We start from the raw sequence: 26638 nt of genomic DNA, 5'->3' as shown, positions 1-26638 counted from the left end.
TGGTTAGAGTCTCATACTAGGAACTGGGAGACTGGGGTTGGAATCCTCACTCTGCCATGGAAGCTTGCTGGGTGATCATGGGCCAGTCACTAAATTTTCAGCCTAACAGAGTTGTTTTGAAGATAAAACAGAGGAGAGAAGAACAATGTATCCATTGGAGTGAAAGGTGGGGCATAAGTGAAGTAAATAATAAATAAATAAGAACATTGGAAGACAGAAAGGGGAGGTTTGCTTGTCTGAATTTTTTCCCCTGCATAAAAAAAGATCCTTGCATACAAAAAAGAAAACACACCAGGGATAAAACTAGGCTTGACATTCTAGGATCCGAAGGGCAAAATTGTTGGGGTATTCAATGTAAGATCAGTACACAACTTAGCCTTAATGGAACTGCAAGCTGCAAACCTGTCTGAGGATCTCCATTGGCAGATAAACATTATACACATTTTAAAATAAAATAAATGCTTTACTTGGTTATTTTATTAATTATTTATATCCTCAGCCTTCCATCCATTACCGAATCCACAGCCAAGCTCCCCTACCCCCCAAAAAACATACATTCCCAACATCTTCAATAAAAACTATCAGCAGCATTTTATATAGAAATAGTCCCATGAAACAGAAAAGTTTTACGCCAGTACCAGAAACCCAGAAAAGAGGGGTCCAGATCAGGCAAAGTTCCTTGGAAAGGGAATCAGAGAAGCTGAATGTCGTGTGCACACCCTCTTGTATTTATCTCTGCATGACTCCTCTAGAGCATACCACGCTCCAAGTTGCCTTAAAGAGTCCCTTTTATTTCTTCTAGACATGTTTTGTCAGTCAAGAGCTTTACCACTAATGCCAGTGAAATTGCTTTTAAAATGCCCACCCTAAATTCTCCCATGTCTCATTAGCAGCTATTTCACAGAGACTCAACAACATCTCCACTCTCCGGTCCTTCTTGTATATTTTTTCCCCTCTTGAATTCCCAAACATATGATCCAAATACATAATCAAAACAAGCTCAGTGCTTCTATTGTCAGCAAAAGGGAAAGGGGGCATGATTGCCATGGGCAGCTTCATATTCATGATCTTCATTGCACCTGTCAAAACTGTCACTTCCATTTAGCCTGGAGAGGCAGTGTTTGACCTGCTCCAACAAGCTTCTGAATGATCTCACAGTGCTCCATTAATGGCCATCAGCTGATATCTGCCATCAGCTCTCCCCATGCTCTTCTCCTAGTTCCATCTTTACAATCTCTCACCTCCCCCCTTCACCCCTGACTCTGTGCTTGGGGTACAAGAACAACAGAATCACTTGCTACACATTAAGCATCAAACTTAGCATTCACCAGTTTTCTCTTGTAAGAAGCAAAATTGTCAGCTAGGGTGCTTCTTTTCCTTTTGCGATCTCTCTCTCTTTCTCTCTCTCTCTCTCTCTCTCTCTTTTAAAAAATGTTCTCCCTTCTGGTTCACTGTCACTCAGTTTTGATTTCTCATTGAGAAGGGAATGGGGGCCTGACAGCAATGAGGACGCAATGGCCCTGCATACAATTGGCAGGACACTGACTGTCCTGCTTAGGCACTGTGTTGTTTTTGCTGCAAGTTGAGTGGTGAGGATTAAAGCAGACAGGTAAAAGTCAGAAGTGGAAATTCAGGGTGCTCCTGGTGAGCTGCACACTGTGCAAACTTTTTAGGTGGGATGCAAGCTAAAGGAACAGTTTCAACAGCAAGTGTCTGTCCAAAGGGACAACCCTCCCCCTCTTTCCCAGATCAAACTAGTAGGGATGGGCACAAACCTAAAAATTTCAGTTTGGTTCTGAGCAGCCCCCCAACCCAAACTGAGTAAAAAAAAATGCCCTGAACCAAACGGCCCAGTTCAGATCCCTCTGAGAAAAGGAGGAAATCACCTGGAAAGGGTTAAATGGCTCACAGCCATTTAAACCTAACAGCTGATGGGTGGACCCTGCCCCACTGTTAGGTTTAAATGGGTGACAGCTATTTCACCAGACAGCTTTGTTTCCCCCCACTTCCAAGCAAGGGAAAGTAAAACCAACCAGTGAAATGACTTGCACCCATTTCAACCTAACAGCCGTGCAGATGCATCTGTCAGCTGTTAGACTGACAGCCATTTCACCAGTCTGTTTTGCAAAACCAACTGCTGAAATGGTTGCCATCCATTTAAACCTAAGGGTTGGGTGGGTGCACCCATCAGCTGTTAGGTTGAAAATGCTGTAAGCCATTTTAAGGGACCATTTAGCTTCCCCCTGCTTGGAAGTGGGGGGGGGGGGCGGTAATGAAACTGACCAGTGAAACCATTCACAGCCATTTAAACCTAATTAAAACCTATCAAGGTGCACCCATTAACTGTTGCGCTGAAATGGCTGGCAGCCATTTGACTGGTCCATTTCACTCCCTCTGCTTCAAAGCTGCCAGCCATTTAAGCCGAACAGGTCAGCTGCTGACCCACATTGCTCAGCTGTTAGGTTTAAATGGCCCAAACAGCTGAACTGGACAAAGGTCCAGTAAATGCTCAGGGAAGGTGCCTTCCCCAAGCATCGGTTTGGGAGGTGCCAAACTGAGCTAAGTTCATGCCAAATTTTGGCTTGTGGACAGGTTCGTGCCCTCCCTACAAACTAGACTTCACTACAATATTTTGTAAGACATGTTTTGTTATGGAGGACAAATGCATCCAATTAGAGTATACGTATTTGATACAAATTCCAGGCAACCACTGCTGGATAAATGATAACCATCATCTGCTGGAATCTTCATAAGATATCAAAAATCTAGTAGAAAAAAGCAGCACATTAAGCCTCAGGGCTAGCACAGGCAAGCTCAGCATCAAAGGGCAGTAGTGAAAAAGCAGCCCCCACATACACTGGAAATACATGTTGCTTAAAATCCAGATTATGTTGCTTCATTTCTTCTGCTAGTATTGAGACACTGGATCTAGCGCTGATGGAGTCCCTACCACAGAGCCCCTGTGTAAGCCTTTCCTGTTATCATCCCTGTCCTCTTAGTTATCTTGATGTAGCAGTGATGGAAAGGATCTGTCTTTGAGCACTACTATTAAGCATGTGGCACCCACACCCTAGCATGTGGCTAGGGATTATGCAAAAATTTAATTCCAACATCCCAAAACACTGCAGTACATCCTGGTCATGAACATATGAAGCTGCCTTATACTGAATCAGACCCTGGGTCCATCAAAGTCAGTATTGTCTACTCAGACTGGCAACTGCTCTCCAGGGTCTCAAGCTGAGGTTTTTTACACCTGCTTACCTGAGCCCTTTTTAGTTGAAGATGCTAGGGACTGAACCTGGGACCTTCTGTTTACCAAGCAGATGCTCTATCACTGAGCCACCATCCCTCCCCCATCCTCATGGCAGCAGGACTGGATCTACATGCTTTCTGAGGAGGGGCAAAATTAAAAAAATGATGCTCCCTTATGGGCCATTCTCTCTTATGGTCTCATAGAATACAATGGCCTCCATACCCAATTTGGCACACACACCCTTCTGTCGGCACCCAGGGTAAGCACCCCCCTCTGTTCCCCCCTAGATCTGGCCCTGAGTCAGCTGAGAACCATTTGCCACAGCTTGCCAAAAATCTAGGACATAAATCCTGAAACCACTGCCTTCTTACCATCTCCTCAGGACAACGTAAGTGCTGGATAAGTTTGTTTGATCTGTATATTGGCTCCTGCTAGTGAATGGAAACTATCACAAGTAATTCCTGCCACTTGCATAAATTCGACCAACCTTCTTGCTGGTAAACGCTGTCCCTCTCTCTCTCTCTCTCTCTGCCTCCCTCTTGGAACTGGCAAATCAGGCAGATGTTGAGTTGAAATAAATTCTCCAGGTGGGGACACTTAAGTAGGCCAAGAGAGATGGATGGCTTCTGTGAGAAGCTAAATTTGGAAGCACATTGTTGCGGCATGTAGAACGGTGTCCAAAAAGAGAGATGCAGTTTACTGCACAGTGAAATGTTAAACAGCCAATAGCACCCTATAGCATAAAATTTCCTGAAGGGTGAAATAAAGGATGGATTGAGTGGTGAAGATCTCTGAACAGCACTTGGTACAGCAGAGCCAGTATGAATCACTGGGTGCTAGGGGAGAAAAGCATGAAAAATGGAGCCCATTTCTAGTACACTGTGATTGCCGCCAGACAGCCAGAATTCTATATCAGAGTCTTGTAGTAATGGTGGGGGAGGGGTTTTTGGAATCAAAATACACTTCTGAAGCTTCCAGTAAAGCCAGAACCACTCTCATGATTTTGATTTAGTTTACATGTAAGATAAACACATTTCAGCAAATGTCAGCAAACGTGGTAGAGTAAAATAAGATGTATTATTGAGTGAGAAGAGTGAAGCAATACAGTGGTATGAAATTCTAGCTTGGATAAAGCAGTAATGCAAAACAGGAAGTTGAGACCCGTTATGCCTGTAAACTGATGGTACTTGGAAAATGAAATTTAGTTACCTATGCATACAGAGAGCTAATCCAGAATTATTGTAAATGATTTGTTGATATGAGTAAAAAAAATGAATTTTCCATATTTATTGAAGAGAGCATCTTTATTGGGCATTTGTGAATATTTGACATTGGAGAAGAGACAATTTATACATGGAGTATTACTTTTTGTAAACCTCCTGTCCGTGCGATTTTCTTTGCCCAAATTTTGGCAACCCCTCACTAAGTAACAAAAGTGTTCTTAACTCTGGAAGCAGCAGAATCCCAGGGTTTAGATCCCAGATATTATCAGCAAATAGATACAACCACAAAGCCCTCAAGGAAACCCTAAATGTGTGATCCTTTAAAGGCTGCTCAGGAACTCTACATTCCTGATGAGGAAAATGCAAAACCACATCAAACACTCAGATGCTTTGCATAGGTTGTCTACTTCACTGAAAAGTTCTACCAGGCAGGGGGGAAAAAACATCTTTTGCTGTGAAAATCAAAATCAAAACTTGGTTCAGATCTCTTTCCAAACTATTTTGTATATACAACTTTGACCACGACCAGAGTCCTTGGCAATGCACAGAACATATGCACAAACTCCTTGACAGAGATACGAAGCTGCATTAAATTTATACAGAACATTGGTCTATCTACCTCAGGAACCTTCCCAAGTCTGAGCTAAAGAATGGTTTGTGCCCATCATTTTAGGTGGTCAGAAATTGAACTTTAGATCTTCTGTATGCAAAGCATGTGCTCTTCTATTAAGCTATGGTCCTCCCCTATTATGAAGCTGCCTTAGATGAGCAGTCTGTGTAGTTCAATATTGTCTACTCTGACTGTCAGTGTCTTTCCAGAAAGAGAGGTCCCTTTCCCAACACACGCACTTCTTTAATGGAGATGAACCTGGGACCTTCTTCATGGCAAGCATCTGTTCTACCACTCCCATCTCTAATGATAAAATAGAAGGGGTTCCATATCGGCGGAAAGTCTGAAAACAACTGAATATGGAGAAATTACTCAGTCAAGGCTATATGGCATATTTTGCTCTGTGCAACTGTAGTAGAAAGCACAGCTAGCGATTAAAAGTCCAAAGCAAAAGAGAAGGTTCTACAGTAAACAAGCCAGACTGTTCAGCGAGATATTCATTTACACTTTTGCCTGTACTGTATATAACAAATGATGTTATTTATTGTGAGAGCTTGTTTGAAGATGATCCTCATTTTGTGCAGCTGGAGGACTAAATTGCTCATGCGCTTTTATGCACCAGGCTCACATTTTCCTCAACATATCCACACAAACAGGAATCTTTGCAAAAACCCCTCGTGGCTCACATTTCCCCTTGGAATCTGCCTCAGTTAATGTTCTCCATGCTTCATTTCAGCCTAAGCATTAACAACTTAGCATTTGTGAAAAGCAGATCTCTGCTCTAGGGAAAGTATTTCTTCTCATGTTCCAGAGCTCTGTGTTTTCTCTTCTGGAGCATAGTAGATCCTCCTTAACATGTTGTCCCTCCTGAGAAAAGAATGTTGCAATGAACAGCTGTTATGGATTTCCAGCTGTTTTACTGCAACTAATATGAACCTAGGCAGGTACCAATTCTTACCAAACACCCTTGGCTGTGTCTTTGCTTAATCCCATATCCAAGATCTGAAGCTGAGTGTAAAAGATTTTCTCAGATGTTTTATCCATTTTGTGACTCTTGATATGCCAATAAAGGTCTACATATGTATGTATATCTTGTTCTCTGCGAAGATCAGGATAATTTAGTATTGCTACTGGCAGAGAGGAATAAATGTATTACTTTCCAAGTGACAAGGTTTCGTTGCCATTGTCATAAAGCTAAAGATAATGACGAGGCATGCCAATGCAAGTATGTCTGACTTGCACACCAACTGTTCTACTCTAGGTCATTAGCCATTTGGATTGTCAGGTGGTTTTATTTTGAGAGATTTTAAATGACTTTTACATATTTTTCTTCTATGAAAATGTTCGGAAATATTCTGGTTTTATTTTGGCTGAATTGTTATTGCTGTGGCTTACTTCCTGATGCAGTAAAGACAGACTTGACTAGACTATAAGGGCAACTAGGTAGGCACCAGAGGAGGAGGAATAGCCAAAGGCCCTGACATCTAACAGAGTGGCTTGGCCAGTCCTCCCCTAGTGTTGTGGCCAGTCATTACTTGGCAGCACATCACTTTCCATGGTCAGGCACAGCTGGGCAAAGTAAGAAGGCAGTCATGATAAGGAGGGAGTTCCTGCACAGTCTTTGCTAGGGTTTCTAAGGCATAATAGGAGCACTCCCAAGGGCCAGCAGAGCCTCTTGCAAAGATGGCTTCAGAGAGTAGCCATGTTAGTCCGCAGTAGACAGTTAGATTTGAGTCCAGTAGCACTTTAGTGACCAATAAGATTTTGGGGGTCTAAGCTTGCAAGAGCCAAAGTTCCCTTAGCCAGATACAAGAATGGAGATCTAGAATTCTTTACATGCACAAGGTGAAAGAGGGTGGCCTTGGGTCAGTCCATCTCCAAGTGTAGTTGAAAGATGCAAGCACCCATCTCTGCCACAATATGATTCTTGGAGGGGAAGAGGCTGAGCAGGTCAAAGATAACACTGTGAGCAAACATGGATCCCCCCTGGGCTGCTCTTTGCAGGGCTTAGCAGGTACGTCTTAGTCCTGTTGCCTCAAATAGGCTGACTTTAGGTATCTCTCACCAAAGTCCTTCTACACCAAGAACAAAGAACAACTCTGCAGAGACTGAATTATTCATGCCAACAAAGAGGAGCGAGTGAATGGCAGAAAATCTGCTCCAACACAAAAGCTGCTGCCAGAGGCTGGATATGCGGGAAGAAACCTGGCTGGCAAAACAACAGAGCCACAAGGAAGGTAACAAACCAAGCAACACAGAAACCTAAAAAGAGCCAGAGGTGGCAGTGAGTTTGCAGTGTTTGGATCTGTACAGGGGAGATGCACTGCAGGGGGGGAAGACAGCTTTTCTCTATATTGCTCAACTTTGAACTTTCCATTAAAAGATATATTTGGACAAACAGCAGTACTGCATCCATCCTTCTGCCTTAGATGGGTTCCAAAGAACTGAATTTATTTATTTATTTATTTATTTACATTTATATCCTGCCCTCTCCACAAGCGGACTCAGGGCAGCTAACAATCAATTATATAAGACAATTTAAAAACAATAAAATACATTTAAAACATTCTGAGGTACTATACACTTGATATAGTGGGATCTTCCTTTTTTTTCTGAACAGAAACTTATTTATTTGCTGCATATATTTGCCCAACATTCTCAGTAAGAGTCAAGATAGAGCAAGATGAGTAGCCATGTTAGTCTGTCTGTAGAAGTAAAAAAGAGCAAGAGTTTAGCAGCACCTTAGATTAACAAAATTGGGGGCAGGGTAGGCTCTTTTGTGAATCTGAAGAAGTGAGCAGCGACTCACAAAAGCTCATGCCCTGCCACAATTTTTCATATAGGAAATGAGGGACATTTACACTTTTATATTCCATAAATGTGCCAAATAGTATAATTTTACAATATAAAGTTTTAAATGATGTGTTTTATGTTGTTCAACCTGTAAAAGAAGTTCAAGTCTGATAGGAAAGCAAGTATTGCATATATTTCATATTCCCCCCCCCCCCCCAAATTTCCATCTTGCCTGGCAAAAAAAATCCAGATTTTGCCCCTCTGTGGCTTCAACATTTCCAGAAAATGTACATCTCTACATGTAATAGCATGCAACATTTTGTCACAAACCAGGAAGTTTTCTATCTCCAAGTCATGTGAGTGTTCAAAGGTCTATGTTGAAATCACCTGACTTCTTTAGCAGAGGTTCAGATAAAAGGGAGCAACAGAGAACTAGCCATACTGCCCTGAGTTTCTTGCAGGAAGGGCAGGATGAAGATGAAGAAGAAGAAGAAAAAGATGATATTGGATTTATATCCCGCCTTCTACTCTGAATCTCAGAGCGGCTCACCATCTCTTTTATCTTCCTCCCCCACAACAGACAGCCTGTGAGGTGGGTGGTGCTGAGAGGGCTCTCACAGCAGTTGCTCTTTCAAGGACAACCTCTGCCAGAGCTATGGCTGGCCCAAGGCCATTCCAGCAGGTGCAAGTGGAGGAGTGGGGATATCTGATTCTCCCAGATAAGAGTCCACTCACTTAAACCACTACACCAAACTGGAATGGATAGATAGAAATGCATGCACCTTCAAGATTGATACTCAAGTCACAGCTTGTCATTACATCTAAATGTAAAGTTTCTGTATTTTTGTGTCTATATATTATTAGTGTCAGAAATCTATATGTTGAATAAGAAAAGTTATCTATAAGTACAGAAGTTTTCATCTACTTATGACAAACATCTTCCTTAAATATATACTGCGTTCATAATCACAGTAGCTAAAGGCATCGTGATAAAGGTGATAATTATTAATTATGTTGAAAACCCCAATCTGAGCCAAGAGGAATCTTGAGCGAGCAGAATGGATTATTCAGATGCATGTAATCTGGAACAGTGCCACTTTTGGCAGGAGCACCGTCCACCACAGATTTTATTTTTAAATCAGAGACGTTTCTATTGGGGGAAACTTTCATTTTTTTAAGTGGAATAATTCTTGTCATAAATTCAACAGTTCTTAAAAATTGTTTAGGTGGGGAAATCTCCATCTAATCAGCATTACTGTGAAGATGTGTAACCCACAGGGCCCCAATTCCTGGCAATAGCTCGTTTTCTGGCATTAATCACAGTCCACAGAGCGCAAACCCTCTGTTTGTGCAGCAGATGCCAGGAGATGTAGGAAGCAATACCAAACTGGGGATGTTTCCACCAAGCAAATACTTCCCCCTCCCAAATGACTTAAAACAGCCAGATGCTAGCAAGAATGTACCAAGACACTTCCCACTGCTTGCCCACAGAGGCTGCTAGAAATAGGTGACAGTCCCACAACACTAGACACCAAGAGTCCTTCCCCCTAAGGTTTGCTTTAGTGCAAAAGGGTGCTTTATGTAGCAACTGAACTTTGACCTGCCAAAAGACAGGTGTATAGGAAGTCTATAGCAGGGGGAAACCCTTGTACTACCATCTCCAAAACCTTGGGAAAGCATGCCAGCCACTACCCTGTCCTCTGTGGGAGGAAGGAAGGAAGAGATAGCTTACTAGAAAAAATTAATTCAAGCCAGGATTGAGGTCAGCATAACAGAAAAAGAAGAAAGAAGGAGGAGGAGGAGAAGAGTCCCAGAGCACCTTACAATCTCCTTTATCTTCCTTCCCCACAACAGACACCCTGTGAGGAAGGTGGGGCTGAGAGAGCTCTCATGCAAGCTGCTCTTTCAAGGACAACTCCTACAAGAGCTATGGCTGACCCAAGGCCATTCCAGCAGCTGCAAGGGGATGAGTGGTGAATCAAACCTGGTTCTTCTAGATAAGGGTCCGCACACTTAACGAATACACCAAAGTGGCTCTCATAAACTGGATCTGAGCAAGTGTTGGGGCCCAGGAAGGCTCCAATGATGTCTCCTAACCTAGAGGATGGGGGCTCCCCCAAAGGGAATGCATCCTCCTCCCTCCATGGACCTCTTTGCTCTGTTCCAAGGATGTGACTCCACCTCTACCTCACTTTGCTCATTTATCCAGATGAGTGAACAACTGAGCATAGATTGCAGGAAAAACCACCAATGCTGTCTCCTCACTCACCTGCTTGCCCATCTCCTTTCAGACAGCATCCACCAATCCCTTTGAGGAGGCCCACTTCAAGTGCTGCTGAGAGGGAGAGGGTGAGCAAGCAGGTGGTGGAGTTAGGTTCATGTTAGATTCATCACTGCATACATGCTTTGCCAACTTGGCAGAAGGAGACATCATTGTCTGCCCTCTGGGTAGGTAAGAGGAAGAAAATCAGAGATCAGATTACATCAACTGACCAAGGCATGCCAAAACAGGTGAATTTGAGCCAATGAAAGTTTCTCCAGTGTTTGCTAGAGCTGGAGAGAAATGTGGGGTTGCCTAAAGAGTTGAAAAATTTTCCCCATTGTGGTTCTGTGCCCTTAACGGTAGCATGATGCACAGAAATATATCAGGTGAAGCTTTCCTCCCCCCCTGCCTGCCCCCATCACTTCGTCTCCATATTAGAGAAACTACACCTACTAAAAGCCTGCATATCAACCTGCTGTTACAGGCACATCATCATAGTCCAGGAAAAGGATGGCAGCCCTTATTCTCCACTCAAAATGCAGGACAGGAGGTATTTAAATTGTCCCAACCATGGGATAAAAACAGGAATTGTTGCCAGGGTGCCCACCCTCAGCCTGAGGTGGTTTTTCCATGTGAGCAGAGACACCCTAACACCCAGAGAGACCAATGAACTTCCACAGCAATGCCCTCAGAAAAGTCAGGCTTGGCATTAACAATGGGACAGCTAGGAGCCATAGTTGAACCTGAGAGAGAAACAGGTTCACAACAACCTGCAACATTCCGCTATGCGACATTCCGCTATTCAGCTTCCTCTTCCCCCCCTCCCCTTTTCTGGGAAACAAAGGATGAGCAAAGGTCCCAACCTCTAATGGCCTATTGTTAGGAAAAGTGCATAGACAAAGGATCATGCCTCTAGTATGTCTTCCATGGCATGAATAGATTAAAGCTAAAGGTAGTCCCCTATGCAAGCACCAGTCATTTTTGACTCTGGGGTGATGTTGCTTTCACAATGTTTTCATGGCAGACTTTTTATGGGGTGGTTTGCCATTGCCTTCCCCAGTCATCTACACTTTCCCCCCAGCAAGCTGGATACTCATTTTTCTGACCTCGGAAGGATGGAAGGCTGAGTCAACCTGGAGCCAGCTACCTGAACCAGCTTCTGCTGTGATCGAACTCAGGTCATGAGCAGAGGGCTCTGACTGCAGTATTGCAGCTTTACCACTCTGCGCCATGGGGCTCTCATGAATAGATTATGTTCTATATCTGTCATCCTCTCAAAAATCCTGCCATACTATGACACTGATGGTATTTCCTTCCTCTAGCCATCACCCCTTTTGTGGACACAACTCTTCCAATGTTTGTCTACATTTACATTATCAATTCCCTTCCTGTTATACTATGGAACTTCCAGTACATTCCTCCTCCAAGCAATCACTTTACTCTCGAAAAGTAGTTCTTCTAAATATTTCTCTAAATCTGCATTTCTTTCCTTTAGGCCAGGCCATCAAGAAATCATTAATTGCGCAGCTCCACTAAGTTGCTACTTTATAGAATACCCTCTCACACACATTAAGAAATGTCCTCCTTTTTCATCTAGTTCTTCGTGTGTTCCTGGTTCCAACCACACACCCAAGATGCTGGTCATCTTGCCCCTTCTCCCACTGGACTTAAACTCTCCAGACAGACAGCTATGAAACTCTTTCACCCCACAAATTCTAGCGCCTATCCGCTCTACTAAAACCTGTTTTTCTGGTGATTCGTGTGTGTGTGTGTGTGTGTGTGTGTGTGTATGTATGTATGTATGTATGTATGTATGTATGTGTGTATATATATATAACACTTTAAATTTAGTGTGTATATATTTTTATCATATTATTTTATTTTTAATTTTAGAAAACCCTTTCTTAATTAAAATCAAGTTGGTCATTCCAAAATTTATCTCTCTCTGAGGCAAGTACTGTTATACACTTTGTGGTAATCCTGCTCCTAAAGAGCTCTACTTAGGTCTGCCTCTGCTAATTCCCCCATAAAAAGAGGAGACCCCCAGCATTTCTGATAACAGAATGAGAAGCTCTTATGATAGAAACATTGGGGTCTAGTTGGCCCTAGACCCTTTGGCACCTTAGGCAAGGCTAACTATCCCACCCACCCCCCTTCTCTGGGGGTGCTAAAGCCAGATCTGTCCATTCTATTCTATGGGCCCATAGAATGGTGAGATCTGACAACCACTGTGGTGCGACCCCAGAGAAGGGAGCTGAAGTTTAAAATCCCTTATGTAGCATTGTGTTGCAGTGGCAGCCTGATCGTTCCATTCTAGCCTACAGGCCAATGCTGGGCTACGGGCCAATTATGGGCTCACAGGATAGAATGGTGCCCCCAGAAGGCTGGCAACCTAGGCAAATGCCTAGTTTGCCTAGTGGTAGAGCTGGTCCTGGAGAGAAAGGGTAATCCCATTCACAAGTGGATGCTGTTCCAAAGCTAGGTAGCAAAAAAACCACTTGAGGAGGAAACATGATCTTTCTGTTGAAATATATGCATAGAATGATTAAAAAGAGGCAGTTTGACATGTTCCAAGGATGACTAACAATCCTTCAGCAAATTCTTTCTGCAAAGCCAGCATCGACTAGCCTGATTTGACCTTCTGCAAATAGCCTTTCTAAGTTCATGCTGGGCAAAGGAGGAGAGGTCCCTCCTGCTTCCTGACTACACTTGGAAAGGAGAGTGCCTGGAGGGTCGGAGAGGCCCAGCTGGCAGAGATGTCAGACCTTGCTAATAGCTGGTATTTATCTCAGGAAGGACCAGGCTCTGTCTCGATCAATCACACAGTTAGAGGCGATGCTGCTGCAGTTGCAGCTGCTGCAGCCTTCTCCCTCTTGCTGCCTGCACTGAGAAAATAACCACCCTCCAACTTCAGACAGCTTAGAAGGAAAGAAGGTTGTCAGTGCTCAAGTGCTTTGACCCTGATCCAGGGCACTGATTCTTTCAACAGTTTGGACATAATGCAAAAACTTCACACAGAAATAAGCACCCATCAACATGGAGAAAGAAACAGCCACCCAATTTAAATCTGTGGTCCCAAATCCTCGATCAAATCATTTTCCCCCTTAATATCCCATTACAAAAACAAAATCCCTGAAAAGGCAAGGCCTAAGCCATCTCCACACATTTAACTTCAGCTTTTGGCAAGCAAGCTTAGGAAAGTAATTTGAGAGAGATGCTGGGTTGACATATTCATTCTAAACAGAATTAAAGAGACAAACGGAAGTCAAAAATTCATCTCATGCACTCCAACATTTCATGTGTGAAAATACTGGCACAAAGTTCTAACAGCCCAAATCCTAGATCAGGGATCAGTGCCCAATACATATCATTATGTATTGCTGAAGGCTCTATGCCACTGGCTGTATGCTGTATTAATTTATTCAGCAATATCAACAGATCAAAATCTATCCCAACAGCTGCAGGACATGAAGTAGCAAGCTGTGCATTTCATGGTGCTTTAACATTCACATGCACACAAAATGTATCCATTCCTCAATCTGTGATTTAACTTCCAGAAATCCTGGCTACACAGCTAAAGCCTGAGGGACACTCTGAAATTCACACCAGCAATATGTTAATAAGGCATTCCTAAAAAGCCAAAATAGGGATAGTGTTTCTTCCAGGGATTGAAAATAAGGACTGTCCCTGATGGTTGGAATACATGTTATTCTTTCCAATCTCCAAGAAACAAAATTACACATAGACGTTTTCTCTACTGGGTAGAGCTAAAGTTTAACAACAACAACAAAACTAGATGCCTTCTCTCTATAAGAGATGTCCCTGCCTGGTAGGATGAACTTCCCTTGGAGATCAGGGCTCTGTGGACATGCTCCTGTTCTGCAGGTCCAAAAAACAGAACTCTTCCACCAGGCCTTCAGTTGAGGCAGCAGACATAACTCACTATTAGGCCTCCCCTGCTCATTCCAGTGGTTTTGGGATCTGTTGGACCCCTGGACCGATAGGTCTCTACTGTCGAGGCAGAGACCTCTAAGTCTGAGTTTGTATATTATCTTTTATAATGGAATTTTAGCTTGTTCTTAATTGTTTTAACTGTGTGATTTTCTGATGGAACCCGCCCTAAGCCTGCTTCATGGGGAGGGTGGGATGTAAGTCAAATAAAATAAATAAATAGATAAAATTTCCATTCCAAAATATCATCCCAGAACAAAGCAAAAAACAGCTGCCCCCAAATAGATTTTTTTTCTAGTGTATTCTGTGGGGAAGGAGGGGAAATTCAGATCTTACCCTGACAATACTCCAAGAACCAGGTTGAGCATGAAAAAAGAACCAATGATGATGAGTGGGATGAAGTAAAGCCAGTTCCAGGTGTTTCCTGCAGCATCATTTGTCTGGAAAGACAGACAGAAAGAGAAAAAATGCTTTTAAACAAACTCTAACCTTACATATCTTTTCTACAAGAAACCATGCACAGGGTTGCATTTTTTTAAATAACAATTTTTATTGATTTTATTAAGAACCTTCACATTTAACAATATAAGATACAAATGTTTAACTCTTAACAATCCAAACTATGAATGAGGATACCATACAATGAGGTCATTAATAAAGAGAAAAATGAATATACTTCCTAGGTAAAGTACCTTTTTTTGTAGCATTATTAGATATATAATCAAAGAAAAAAACATTTTCCCAAATAATGTGACTGATAAATACAGTTCCCTGTAATCAACAACTGGTTCGATATTTTATCCATAACTATTAAATCCCATATTTTTAAAAGCCACTGACACTGACCACAGATTCAACAAAAGAACTTCCAGGTTTCTGGAATTGTATAATTAGCAATATCTTTTATATATTTAAAAAAAATTATCCCCAAAAGGGCGAATTTTAGTGCACATCCACCAACAATGGATGAATGTGTCTGCATTTGCACAGACTTTCCAGCACTGTGGGTAGTCAACTGATTTAGAATGACAGAGTCTTATAGGGTTAAATACCACCTAGAGTAAATCTTTTAAGCTTGCAACCAAATATTTAAAGATTTGGAAGTATATGTGTTGGAAGACCAGACAAGATTCCATTGGTGTCATCACTAGTATGTAATATTACAATCTCTTTGCCAAGCTTTTTGACAACTAGGTGTATTTCACCAATGTTTATGGCTTAATAGTTTATAAATAATAATAGAAATCAAACCCTTCGTACCAGTTCAGATTTCAAAAGATATTCAAACTTAGTCAGATCTCTGTGAAGCAAAGTATGAACTCTCAGTTTGTAAATCATATAATGAACCTGATGGTATTGAATCCACAGAATTGCAAAATCATATTGCAATTCAAGTTGAGTTTTAGACCAGAGCTGTCTCCTATTCAAGACATTAAAAAATCTATAAGCTCTTTCTTTCTCCATTGAAGTATCTATGGTGCTACCTGGAGCAAACCATTGTTGTCCCCCAAAAAAGCTGCTACCGGGGAAAAGTCAGGGGCAATTTGTTTTTGGTTCTAGTTTTTAAATAAGGATTGCCTAAAATAGATTTAGGTCTATAATCAGCTGGTTTGTACCATATCATTTCCCATAATAAATGGGAAGGGGCTTGTGTTTGTTCAATCTGGACTCATGTTTTTTCAGTGTTTTGGGATGAACAGTATAAGGCATTTTTAAGCAGCTAAAAGCACAAAACAATTAAGCATCAGCAAAAATAGCAAGAAAATAAAAATGTAACAAAATTCACTAAGAGTAAAACAGCAAGTATCTAAACATAATGGAAGCAATCAAAAATATAAGCATAACACATACATGGCCAACAGAATGCTTGCACAAATGATACAGATTTTCACCAGACATCTAAAGTTTGTTTAAGAAGCTTGGGACCAAGGAAAACATTCCACAGCTGAGGCGTCATCACTAAAAAGAACCTGTCCCTAGTTGCCACCCACATTACCTTGGAAACAGGCACAGACCAATTTCCAACTCACCTTACGCCGCTCTCACGTTCCTCTTCTTAGCAGGGCTTCCTTCCGATTTCACACTATTTGCCCCGGTGCTGTAGCTAGCATCGACTTTTTCATGTGGCAAACAGAAAACTCTAAAAACCAGTTGCTGTTTGCACCACAAAAAAGCCAATGCTTGCTGCAGCCCCGGGGCAGATCAGAAGGAAGCTCCACTGAGAAGAGGAACGTAAGAGTGGTGTAAGGTGAGTGGGAAATCGATCACACAGACTGAAGTCTCTGTTGCAGATTTTAACTGATTGGCAGGTTTTTATAGGAGTAGGTATTGCCTTAAGGACCCTGGTCCTAGTCTTAGAGATAAGCACCTGCATCTTGAAGTGTGCTTGGAAATTAACAGCGGCAAGTGTATCTCTTTGGAAGTAGAAAATGTTCTTTGTAGCCAGTGCTGGTCAGCAATATCACCCTTTGGCCATCTACAATAGCAGCACAGCAGAAAGGAGAACAGCCTAATCCTGTCTTGACAAGCTACTGCAGCAGTGCAGCAAGAATCAGATGCCTGGGTGTCTCTACTAGAATTCATGGTTCAAGAGCCCCAGCACATGTTTTGAAGGCTTCAATGTACACATCTGTCTGATAAACAAATAGCTTGTGTTTAGGTATGCATGTGAGAAGATAAAAATCCATGCATGATTTTGTGCATAGCAGTAAGAAGAAATGAACCAAGTATTATTGATCCAAGAGAAATTATCATTCTTATGAATCCTTCTTCCTCCTCACCCCACATGAACTGCTCATCAAAGAATGATGGACAGGAAATCTCATGCCATCTCTCGTCTTGCTCATTAAGGGCTAGATGCCAAGAAATGAAATCAATTCCATGCCTTCAGTTAAAATACTTTAATGGTTTGATACTGGGGTGACTGTTTACACTCCTCATCCCACAACCACAGAGCTCATTTGATACAAAGGAGATGAAGAAAATGAAATACTCATAACACTTTGATAGCATTATACAATGCAGACAGAAGGCTCCTGATGTCTTCCAAAGAATGGAAAAACTACCTCATCCATTTAACAGCAGCTAAGTAGCATGCACCATGTATTCTCATCTCATTGATCACCACTGTTAAATAGCAGCATTTTGCAATCTGGCTGCTTCTTTTCTAACTGCCAGTCTTAAACTTTGTGGGATAGAAGACAGCTATTTGGGTTTGTTTGCTCTCTGTGAGCAACCAGATTTTCTTACATTTGAACCACCAGGTGAAAGGTCACTTGGATGACTTCTAAGCAGGGCTTTTTTTTGAGCAGGGATGCAGTTCTAGCTGGCTTGGTGTCGGGGTGTGGCCTAATATGCAAATGAGTTCCTGCTGGGCTTTTTCTACAAAAGAACCCTATGTAAGACAATGGGGGTATCAGGGGGTGTGACCTAATATGCAAATGAGTTTCCTGCTGGGTAAAACAATTGTTATGTCCGGCGTGTGGCCTAATAAGCAAATGACTTTCCTGCTGGGCTTTTTCTACAAAAAAAAGCCCTGCTTTTAAGTAAAGTCTTTCTACAGTCTGGTGTACTGAGAGGATCAAATTGAAAGAGATGATGGAGATCAGTTACCTCTTTAAATTTATTTTAAAAAGCTGCTGTAGGGAGGACCAATTAGATCAGAACGGTGGCCCTGAGGACAGGGTTCTTTCCCTCTGTACCATTTGCCCAGTGTTCACCCCTTCACACACAATCTCAAGGAATCTACTGATGGATCTCTCAACTAGTTTGGCCCTAGGCAACATGCGGTGAAGAGAATATTTCTAAGTAGCAAAGTCTTGCTTTGTTCTGAGTAGGAACGTGTTTCATGCCACTGAAATATTAGTCAAGAAACTGCACACCTACTTACTACTTAGCAATGTTTCCTCATTCCTTTCACACTATTAACTGTACAGCTAAAGTGGAATGCAGAAGGAGTTTGTTTTTTTTATATGATTGTTCCACTGTTTGATCTTAAAAACTCCTAAATGTTTTATGTTCATTTAGAAATAGTGTCCTTCATGTGTATGTGTGCATGCATGAGTGTGCATGTGTGAAGTGCTGTCAAGTCACTTCCCACTTATGGAGACCTAATCTTACTCTTAACAGCCTTGATTAGGCCTTGCAAACTGAGAGCTTTGGCTTCCTTTATAGCATCAATCCATCTCATGTTGGGTCTTCCTCTTTTCCTGCTGCCTTCAACTTTTCCTAGCATTTTCCCTCTAGTATCTTTCATAGCCACTCAAAATTACACTGTAGAATAGCAGCAGACCATATGCCACAGTTTTAAGAATTACTGCTCAACCAAGAATCTAGGCCAATAGAAAATGTCAGTAGTTTCCAACTACACTGCAGTATGATATTAAGCTAGACAAAAATATCTGAGGTGGGAATAAACACAGGGCTTTCCAACATGAGCCTCTTAGCTCCAATTTATTTACCTGCTGGTCACACTAGATTGATTCTGGCTAATTAGAAGTGTAATCTTACCCTAAAGGAGCACTTTCCCATCTGAGACAACTTCTTCCCATGTCAAAATGTGGCACAGTTTACCTTTTGTTAGAGCTTCACAGGTTTCCTTACCACTTCTGCTAATTAGCAAAGCTACTTATGCTTTATTTATTTCAGTTGTTTCCTACATAGCTCTAGGCATGCACAAAGCCCAAACATAAGCAAAAGATACGATTGGGACTGAACACTGTGCAGCACTTCTTCCAAAAACTCCAAGCTCTACTGTTACCTCTTCTGAAGGGCCTTTCCAGACGTTTGGTGAAAGCAGTGAGCAACTGTTAATCCACTGTCTCATGGAATTCAAACACCATTCCTCAAAAGAACAGTGGGAGTTGCAGGGAATCCAGGGATACCTTGTCAGATATCTTCAGGTAATCTAGAACACCTTGACAGTGTATCACTGCCCCTTCCAGCGATAGACAAGAATTTCACAAACATTATGTGTAAACTAGTGGGTTTGTAGCAGAGGCAAGATCTGAATGAGGAGCCTCCCCGATGACAGCCCATTTCACTAACTATCACACTAAATATACAATCACAGATAACTTATCTGAGACAGAATAAATGACAGTGTGATGACAGTAAGAATGAATACCCAAAACCCGTCCTCAGTATTTTTAAGATTTGGATTTCAGGAAGGGCATAAATATTGAAATTTGTTGGTATTTGGATCCCTAGAAACCATTTCAGGGTTTGGGTTTTTCCAGGATTCTAGAATTACTCAGGTTCTTTATGGGAGACTAAGAGAGGGGGTGGCTGTTTTTCAACCAAATGGTACCAAAATGGCATGGCAACTAGTGCTGCCTATCTACTAAAGACTTCATTAGTTTCAAGCAAATTGGACCAAGAGGTCCTATTATATGTGCCCCTTGAACAAGGTGCCCCCAATTCCTACTTGCAGCCATGAGATCTGGGAGGAATACAAAAGGCCCTGCCCCCAAAAGCAGGGATCCGGACTTAACCTTGGTCCCATTTGTGGCACCGTGGGGAGGGCTAAGAGGAAAGGCAGCCTTTTGCCAGGTGGAGGGGCCAGGGCCAGGCCAAGCACGGGAAGCAGGGGCCCACCCCAACCTGATGCTGGCCCTATGGGCTGCCTCAGGGGTGGGTCGGAGGGCATGGGTGGCCAGCAGCCACTTAGGCACAGCGCCACCTCCTCTTTGGCCATCAGATTGTTTGTCACAACTTGGCGGTTGGGGCTGGATCCATTCTCTGGAAAATCAGCATGTGTGCCCACTTCCGGAGTGTGAGGATCCCCTTATGGGATCTTGGTGTGAGGGGCGACTGATGTGCCCAGCCTGGGGGCATGTCCAGGGGATTACCCTCATGCTCACGTGGCAGGGGAGACCACCCCTGGGCTTCCACCCTAGTGGAATCCCTAACCTGCCATCCCAAGGTGACGACCAGAGCACCAACTGGCAGGCAGGTTGGTCGATGAGTGGGATCCTTACCCCATGCTGTGCCAAGGCTTACTACAGCTGTAACCAATAAAGTTGTGGCCAATTTTATTCCACTTTTTCTGAAAATGGTGTGCTTGTGTGTTATTTCAGTTTAAACTGTAAATTAAACTAGAATGTGTTAGTAGGGAGGGATTTTGCCTGGGGTGTCTGCCTTGGCCCCTCCCATTGACGCTGGAGCCAAAAAGGAGGGAGAGAAGAAGGAATTAACCAGACCCTGCCATTCTGCCAGGCTTTGTGCCTGGCTTGTGCCAACTGGGAGCTTTCTTTCCTGGGCCAGGTGAGACTCACAATGGCCAGAAGTCACCTTTCCTGGTCCAGGCAACATTCATGATGGCTGGGAGCCACTTTTCCTGGGCTGGGTGAAACTCATGCTGGTTGGGAGCCACCTTTATGTTGCTCAGCAAACCTGTTAAACCTGGAATCCTTAAAATGTCAGCTGCTGATATTCCCAGATATTTCTTGAAATATACAGGACCCAGGTTCCTGAGAACAAGCAAGTCATCTGCAGTAGACTATCAAAATCTGGGATATTTTATCACCTCATAATTCATCTCTCTAACCAGATTATTTAATTTTTTGCATTCATATCCTGTTTTTCTTCCTTCAGGTATTTTTAGGTAATGTACAAAGAATTCCCAAGAGATCTCCTATCCCAGTCCAAGCCTCATTTGCTTCAGCAAGACTGCTCCATATGCCTTCAAACCTTATAACTCCAGAGAAACCTGCACATAAATTTCACTGCTAGAATACATCACCAAAAGCCACAACCAGAGCTTCATATGCCAGTCTGCCATGACTGTAGATACCAGTGTTCCCTCTAAAATGAGTTAGTGTGAGCTAGCTCACAGTTTTTTTGCCTCCAGCTCACACATTCTTGTCTTAGCTCAGGAAAAGCAGCCCCAGAGCAAACTATTTTATGCAGTAGCTCACAACTTTAATGCCAGCAGCTCACAAAGTAGAATTTTTGCTCACAAGACTCCACAACTTTGAGGGAATATACAAAAAAATGAACTCAAAACCACCCAGAAATGCTATATAGTCAGCCATGTGCTCCATGAACCCACAGGATAGACCATTTGCTCTTCAAAAAAGATACTCAAGGCGAGGAACAATAATATTTCAAGCAGGATGTAACAACTGCTGAGCCAAGGCACGGAGGTTTCTTTCTAGCAAAATGGTTATTATAGGATTGTTGGCTGTTCCTTTTGTAAGTGTTCTTCTTGAGAATTGTTTCCCTTTTGGCTCAAAAGCTATGTACAAAGCCTTTCATTACGTTGCTCACGCCTTATTATCCTTGTTCCCTAAATTGGCCTGAGCAATAATCTGTTCTTCTCATTTTGAATAGGCCCTCTGGATAGCTAAGTCCACTGTGAAATTTTTATTAATTTCTGGCATCTTCGATTAGAACTTTGCCAACTTCAGAATCTGGGAAAACAGCCAAAATTTCCTCTGTGCCATATGCTCTTTGGTGGTCCCCTTCTACAGTGGAAGAAACTTGGAAACAATCTTGTAGGGGCTTCTTGCAAAATAATTCTTATTTTTATTATTACATTTGTATCCAGTTCATTCTCCAAGCTCACAGTACTGTACTTTGGGCTAACTAATTTTATCTTCATAGTATCCCTGTGATATAGACTGGTGGATTAGGCCTAGGCCTGCCTTGTCAGAATTGAACACTCTTTCCAGTATACCATATCAAATTGAATTATTCCAAGCTGTCATATAAAGTAATGAATTCCTGGGCCAATGAACAATTTCAACAGGGATCCTCAGATAAGATAAGATAATCTTTGATTCCACTGGCCTTTGAGTACAACGCTATTATGGGCATCTGGGGGCCATATCACAATGACCTTGAACAGATGCACTGAATTTCTAACATCGTTCCATGGTTGCTCTGGTCCCTTCAGATATTAAATGCCAACCACAACTAGGAGACAATAAAGGATTTGGGGCAAAATTTCAGCGATCAAAAGATGAGACTCATATATGTCCTATATTATTTGCTGTTGTTCTAACCAGGACAGCAGCCATCCTTCCTCACTAGGTAGTGCCACCGTATTCCCAAGAGGTACTCCAAGTAAATGTTGGAAAGCCTATGGGAAATCAAGAACTTCTGTAAAGCTGTTAGGAACCACATGGCCCAAGAATCCATGCTGACATTTCAGCTCTGTTGGTTCAGTCAGATGTTTACATAGCCAGGCCAGGAGTTCCGCAAGTATGCAAGATGAAGAAGGTTAGTGCAGAGAGAAACTGCATGGATCTCCAAAGCAGTCAGAGGACACACAACCAAGGGAGAAGAACAGGCAGGAGGCACTGTGCAGGGATGTGGAAAAGAAGCAGCCATACTTCCCTCAAGTAACTTATAAACAGGAATGACACCGAGCCTAAGAAGGGAGCAGAGATGGTGGAAGAATCAAATGTGACAAAACCTGGAACAAAAATAATAGCAAGCTCTTCTAAAAAACCTGAATGACAGCATCTTCAGAAGCGCCATTAAGGAAGCCTCATTCATCCATCCATCCATTCATTCCTAAATGCCGTAAATAACTGGGCTAGTGGGCTGTAATTGTAGATCAGAGTCACAGCTGAACTACACAGTGTTTTTGGCTGGCAAGAGTATGCTTTTCCCCCCTTTGTTCCTGCATTAGTGTTTAATCCAACACTTCTAAATCAAGCTTTTAGGAAGTTGGCAGATTTGACTGAGCAGAGGTCACAGCATTCATCACAGGTGACTTCCCTACGATGAAGCCTCTTAGGCTACACAAAAGGTAGCAAATAGTGATTGCCCCCCCCCCCCCAAAAAAAAACACTTCAGAAAAGTGGAGTTTTCTAAAAATAGCCTTTATTTTCCAACTTGTGCATTTCAGGAATGTTCTAAGCAAATACCCTTCAAGTATGTCTTGGTTTTTAATGACTTGATGGAAAGTTTCCACGCAGTTGATAATAGAGTTGCCATCTCTTTATCTCTCTTAGGCTCCTCCTGTGCCTTTAACGGCATAACAAGAAGAAATTCAACAAGTTCCAATGCTCACCATCAGAAAGTTTCACTTTCCAGATATATGCCTACTGAACAACTAAGCTAGACACAACCTAGGTTAATAATTAAGATTTTTAAAAAATTATCAGCAGTCCCACATGGCTACCTGGAAATTCAGGAAAGAAGAAGGGGGATCCTTAAGTCTTCCCTCCAATGTCTTGTCTCCAGTGAGACCCTTCCTGAAGCTGCAATTAGTTCCCAGATGGAGAAAAAGAGGTATAATGAATGTATCTGTCTCACCTTCCCTTCAGGAACCAATGTCAGTTTCTGGGGTCAAGTGAAAACTGGGATGGGTGAAAACTATCAGAGGAAAAGCTTTAGATATCTCAGTCACTTGCAGCCCTCACTCTTCAAAGTAGTTTTGCAAATTTTTATTTATTTAGAAATCATAGTGGCCCCAATGATGGACCTTTTGCCATGATGTCCAGCTCAGTCTTTCTTTCAGTAAAGAAGACTGCAATCTGTTCTGGATATTTGGCCTTAGTAACACTAGGCTGTTCATCCAAGAATACTTGTCTTCACTTTATGTCACTCAGCACTCCAGGAGATCTGAGAACATGCTCAGGAAATAGGTGATGCAAGTGAAATTAGCCTGCATATGATTGCTCTCTCATATCTGACGTGTTCAAAAAATCTTTAAACTGCTGTGGGAATCAAATTTCATTTCCCTGTGCGACACTGAGGGACTGTAATTAAAGACAATGAATTTTCCCTACAGTCTAAGCAGTGATCCAATGCAGGACAGAGGTGGGTGGAAAAAGTGGTAGACACGAAGGCAAAAATGCATCAGTGCCTCATTATCATACATTCTTTCCATGCCCTAGTCCCAGAGGAGCACAAACAGCGAGGCAACGAAGGCTAATTTTAAGTATTTCTACAAATGGCTGGAAATAAAAGGAGTTAAAAAATAGGAAACGGCTACTAGTGATTTTTCAGGAAAGCAGGAGAACAGAAGTCATGCTAAGTAAAGTTTTGATATCAAAGTAAGCAAGAATGGTTTTTTTTAACAATCATCACCCCTGTTCCATTGAAATCTGATCAACTCATTTCCAAAAAACAGGATATCAAATGACCATTTTTATATGTTCAGAACATTATTCTTCAACTCTCCTTCTTCACATAAAAGCCAGAGTGATGTAACAGTTAAAGGGCTAGACTAGAAGTTTGGGGGACCAGGCCCCTGCTGCTACTCAGTGTGGCAGAGGGAGAAATTGGGGGTCACCTCTCTGAGCTCAATCTTCCTTATAAGGTTGCTGTAGGGGGGGAAAGGGAGGCAGGGAAACCTATATGCACTGCCCTGAACTTGACATAAGGCTGGGCTAAAATGTAATCAATACATTCACACAACTGAAGAAGAAAAGAAGATAGAAGAAGAAGATATTGGATTTATATCCCGCCCTCCACTCCGAAGAATCTCAGAGCGGCTCACAATCTCCTTTACCTTCCTCCCCCACAACAGACACCCTGTGAGGTGGGCGGGGCTGGAGGGGTCTCACAGCAGCTGCCCTTTCAAGAACAACCTCTGCCAGAGCTATGGCTGACCCAAGGCCATGCTAGCAGGTGCAAGTGGAGGAGTGGGGAATCAAACCCGGTTCTCCCAGATAAGAGTCCGCACACTTAACCACTACACCAAACTGGCTCCACACAACTCCACAAACTGGCATCATTGATGCATACAAAGAAAAGAGATCCCTACATGCAACAGTAAAGACAGAATGGATACATACACAAGGGAAAGAGCAACCGAGAATAGCTGGAGAAAATCTCTGTAAATTAGCAAGTACTTCAGCTTCTGGAAACAACGAATTGTGTGTAAACAACTGGAACTAGAGACAGACAATAGTTTTTAAAAACACTGAAGGTGTTTTGATAGAGGCATCATTCTTTCTCTCTCCCCTCAGCCCCGCTGTATGAAGTCATTTCTTTTGCCTTGCTGTCATTTCTGGTCAAACAGTTTTTGAAGTAATACAAAAACCTGCAAGCAGAAACAGCAGAAGGATGAGTACACACACCACAGGCAACAATGAGACCTTTTAAAGCGCCTTCTGCTCTCTGGGGAGCGGGGTGGGGGGAGAGAGGAACTACTGCTTGCCTCCAGCCTGTGAATCTTTGCTGCAAACCTCAGCATTGTTCTGCACTCCCGTATTTTCTCATCTGCAGCCCTCCATGGAGGAATGCTGAAATTAACCCAGTGTAGGATAAAGATTCTCCAGAGGCGAGAGAGAGACAGGGGCAGGAAGCATCTTTCCTAGGAACATGCTCAGAAGGGGCAAGAGCACCAGGTGAAGGTGCAAGATAATGATACGCCAGCTGCAAATGAGTCCAGCCAAAGAACACCATGACTGATTGCCTCCAGAATGGCTGCTGGAATGGAACCAACCCTCAGAGCCTCCAAACAATTGCTAGTTGGCTCCGAGAGGACTGAACTAATTGTATGTTCTTCAATGTTTTTATTTATTTAAACAAATGAAAATTTAAACTGCCAGCCATTAAGGCTGTGCTGAATTCTATTTGGGAGCTGCTGTCCTGAAATTGTAAGTCCATAGCTGGCAAATGCACAGCTGGAGATGGAAGCCACTTGGGGAAACGGTGGCATGTACCTTTGCCGTGTTCTGCAACTCCAAGTATGCTTCTGTGCTTAACTGGGAATTATTTATTTAAGAGAACTCTGTAAACATATTATAAAGAAACATGCCTTGGTTTCCAACAGTTCATCTCTTTCAGGCCTAATTCCACCAAGAAGTAGCTACAACTAGAAATGTTTTGCTGATTCACAGTGCTGCATAAAGGACAGTGCTGGAAAGTGCACTACAGACACAAAACACAAGACCATGGAAAACATCCAATTTTGGGACATCATCAGCTCTACTCCCATTTTTACAGAGCCATGGGGTGGCATACCACATGAAATATAAGGGTTCTGAGAAAAGCAAGCATGTGAGAAAACAAACAATCCTTGCTTGCTGACAGAAGAACAAATCTTAGACTTCCTTGAGGTTTGCACCCCAGCATATGGAAAATGGAGCATCGAGGAGTGGCAAAAATCCATATATTACTGGTCTTTCACAGTGCTTGGTGGGGGGGGCGGAATAAAAAGGCAGAACACTGTAGATCAGGGGCAGTCGAACTTGCTTAGCATAAAAGTCACAATAGAATAAATGTCAGCTGTTTGGGGAAAGGAAGGAAGGAAGGAAGGAAGGAAGGAAGGAAGGAAGGAAGGAAGGAAGGAAGGAAGGAAGGAAGGAAGGAAGGAAGGAAGGAAGGAAGGAAGGAAGGAAGGAAGGAAGGAAGGGGTCCCCACAACAGACACTCTGTGAGGTAGGTGGGGCTAAGAGTGTTCTTACAGCAGCTGCCCTTTCAAGGACAACTCCTACGAGAGCTATGGCTGACTAAAGGCCATTCCAGCAACTGCAAGTGGAGGAGTGGGGAATCAAACTCAGTTCTCCCAGATAAGAGTCCACGCACTTAACCACTACACCAAATGCATTCTCCAAGCTGCTGGTTGGGTTGGCTTGGAG

At 42.6% G+C, this 26638-nt stretch overlaps 1 protein-coding gene across 9 annotated transcripts in view; it reads right to left on the bottom strand.

Annotated features, from left to right (window-relative positions):
- The window catches only part of CACNA1B (calcium voltage-gated channel subunit alpha1 B), a 490529-nt gene that overhangs the window by 243555 nt on the left and 220336 nt on the right, over positions 1–26638 (bottom strand). For all 9 annotated transcript variants that reach the window (XM_060251289.1, XM_060251281.1, XM_060251280.1 and 6 more), the window contains one exon: positions 14430–14533. In XM_060251289.1, the coding sequence (XP_060107272.1) occupies positions 14430–14533 (104 nt within the window). The remainder of the gene's footprint in view (positions 1–14429; positions 14534–26638) is intronic.

The sequence above is a fragment of the Heteronotia binoei genome, chromosome 12 (genome assembly GCF_032191835.1).
Source record: "Heteronotia binoei isolate CCM8104 ecotype False Entrance Well chromosome 12, APGP_CSIRO_Hbin_v1, whole genome shotgun sequence".
Classification (NCBI taxonomy): Eukaryota; Metazoa; Chordata; class Lepidosauria; order Squamata; family Gekkonidae; genus Heteronotia; species Heteronotia binoei.
This window is presented reverse-complemented; position numbering and strand designations above follow the sequence as displayed.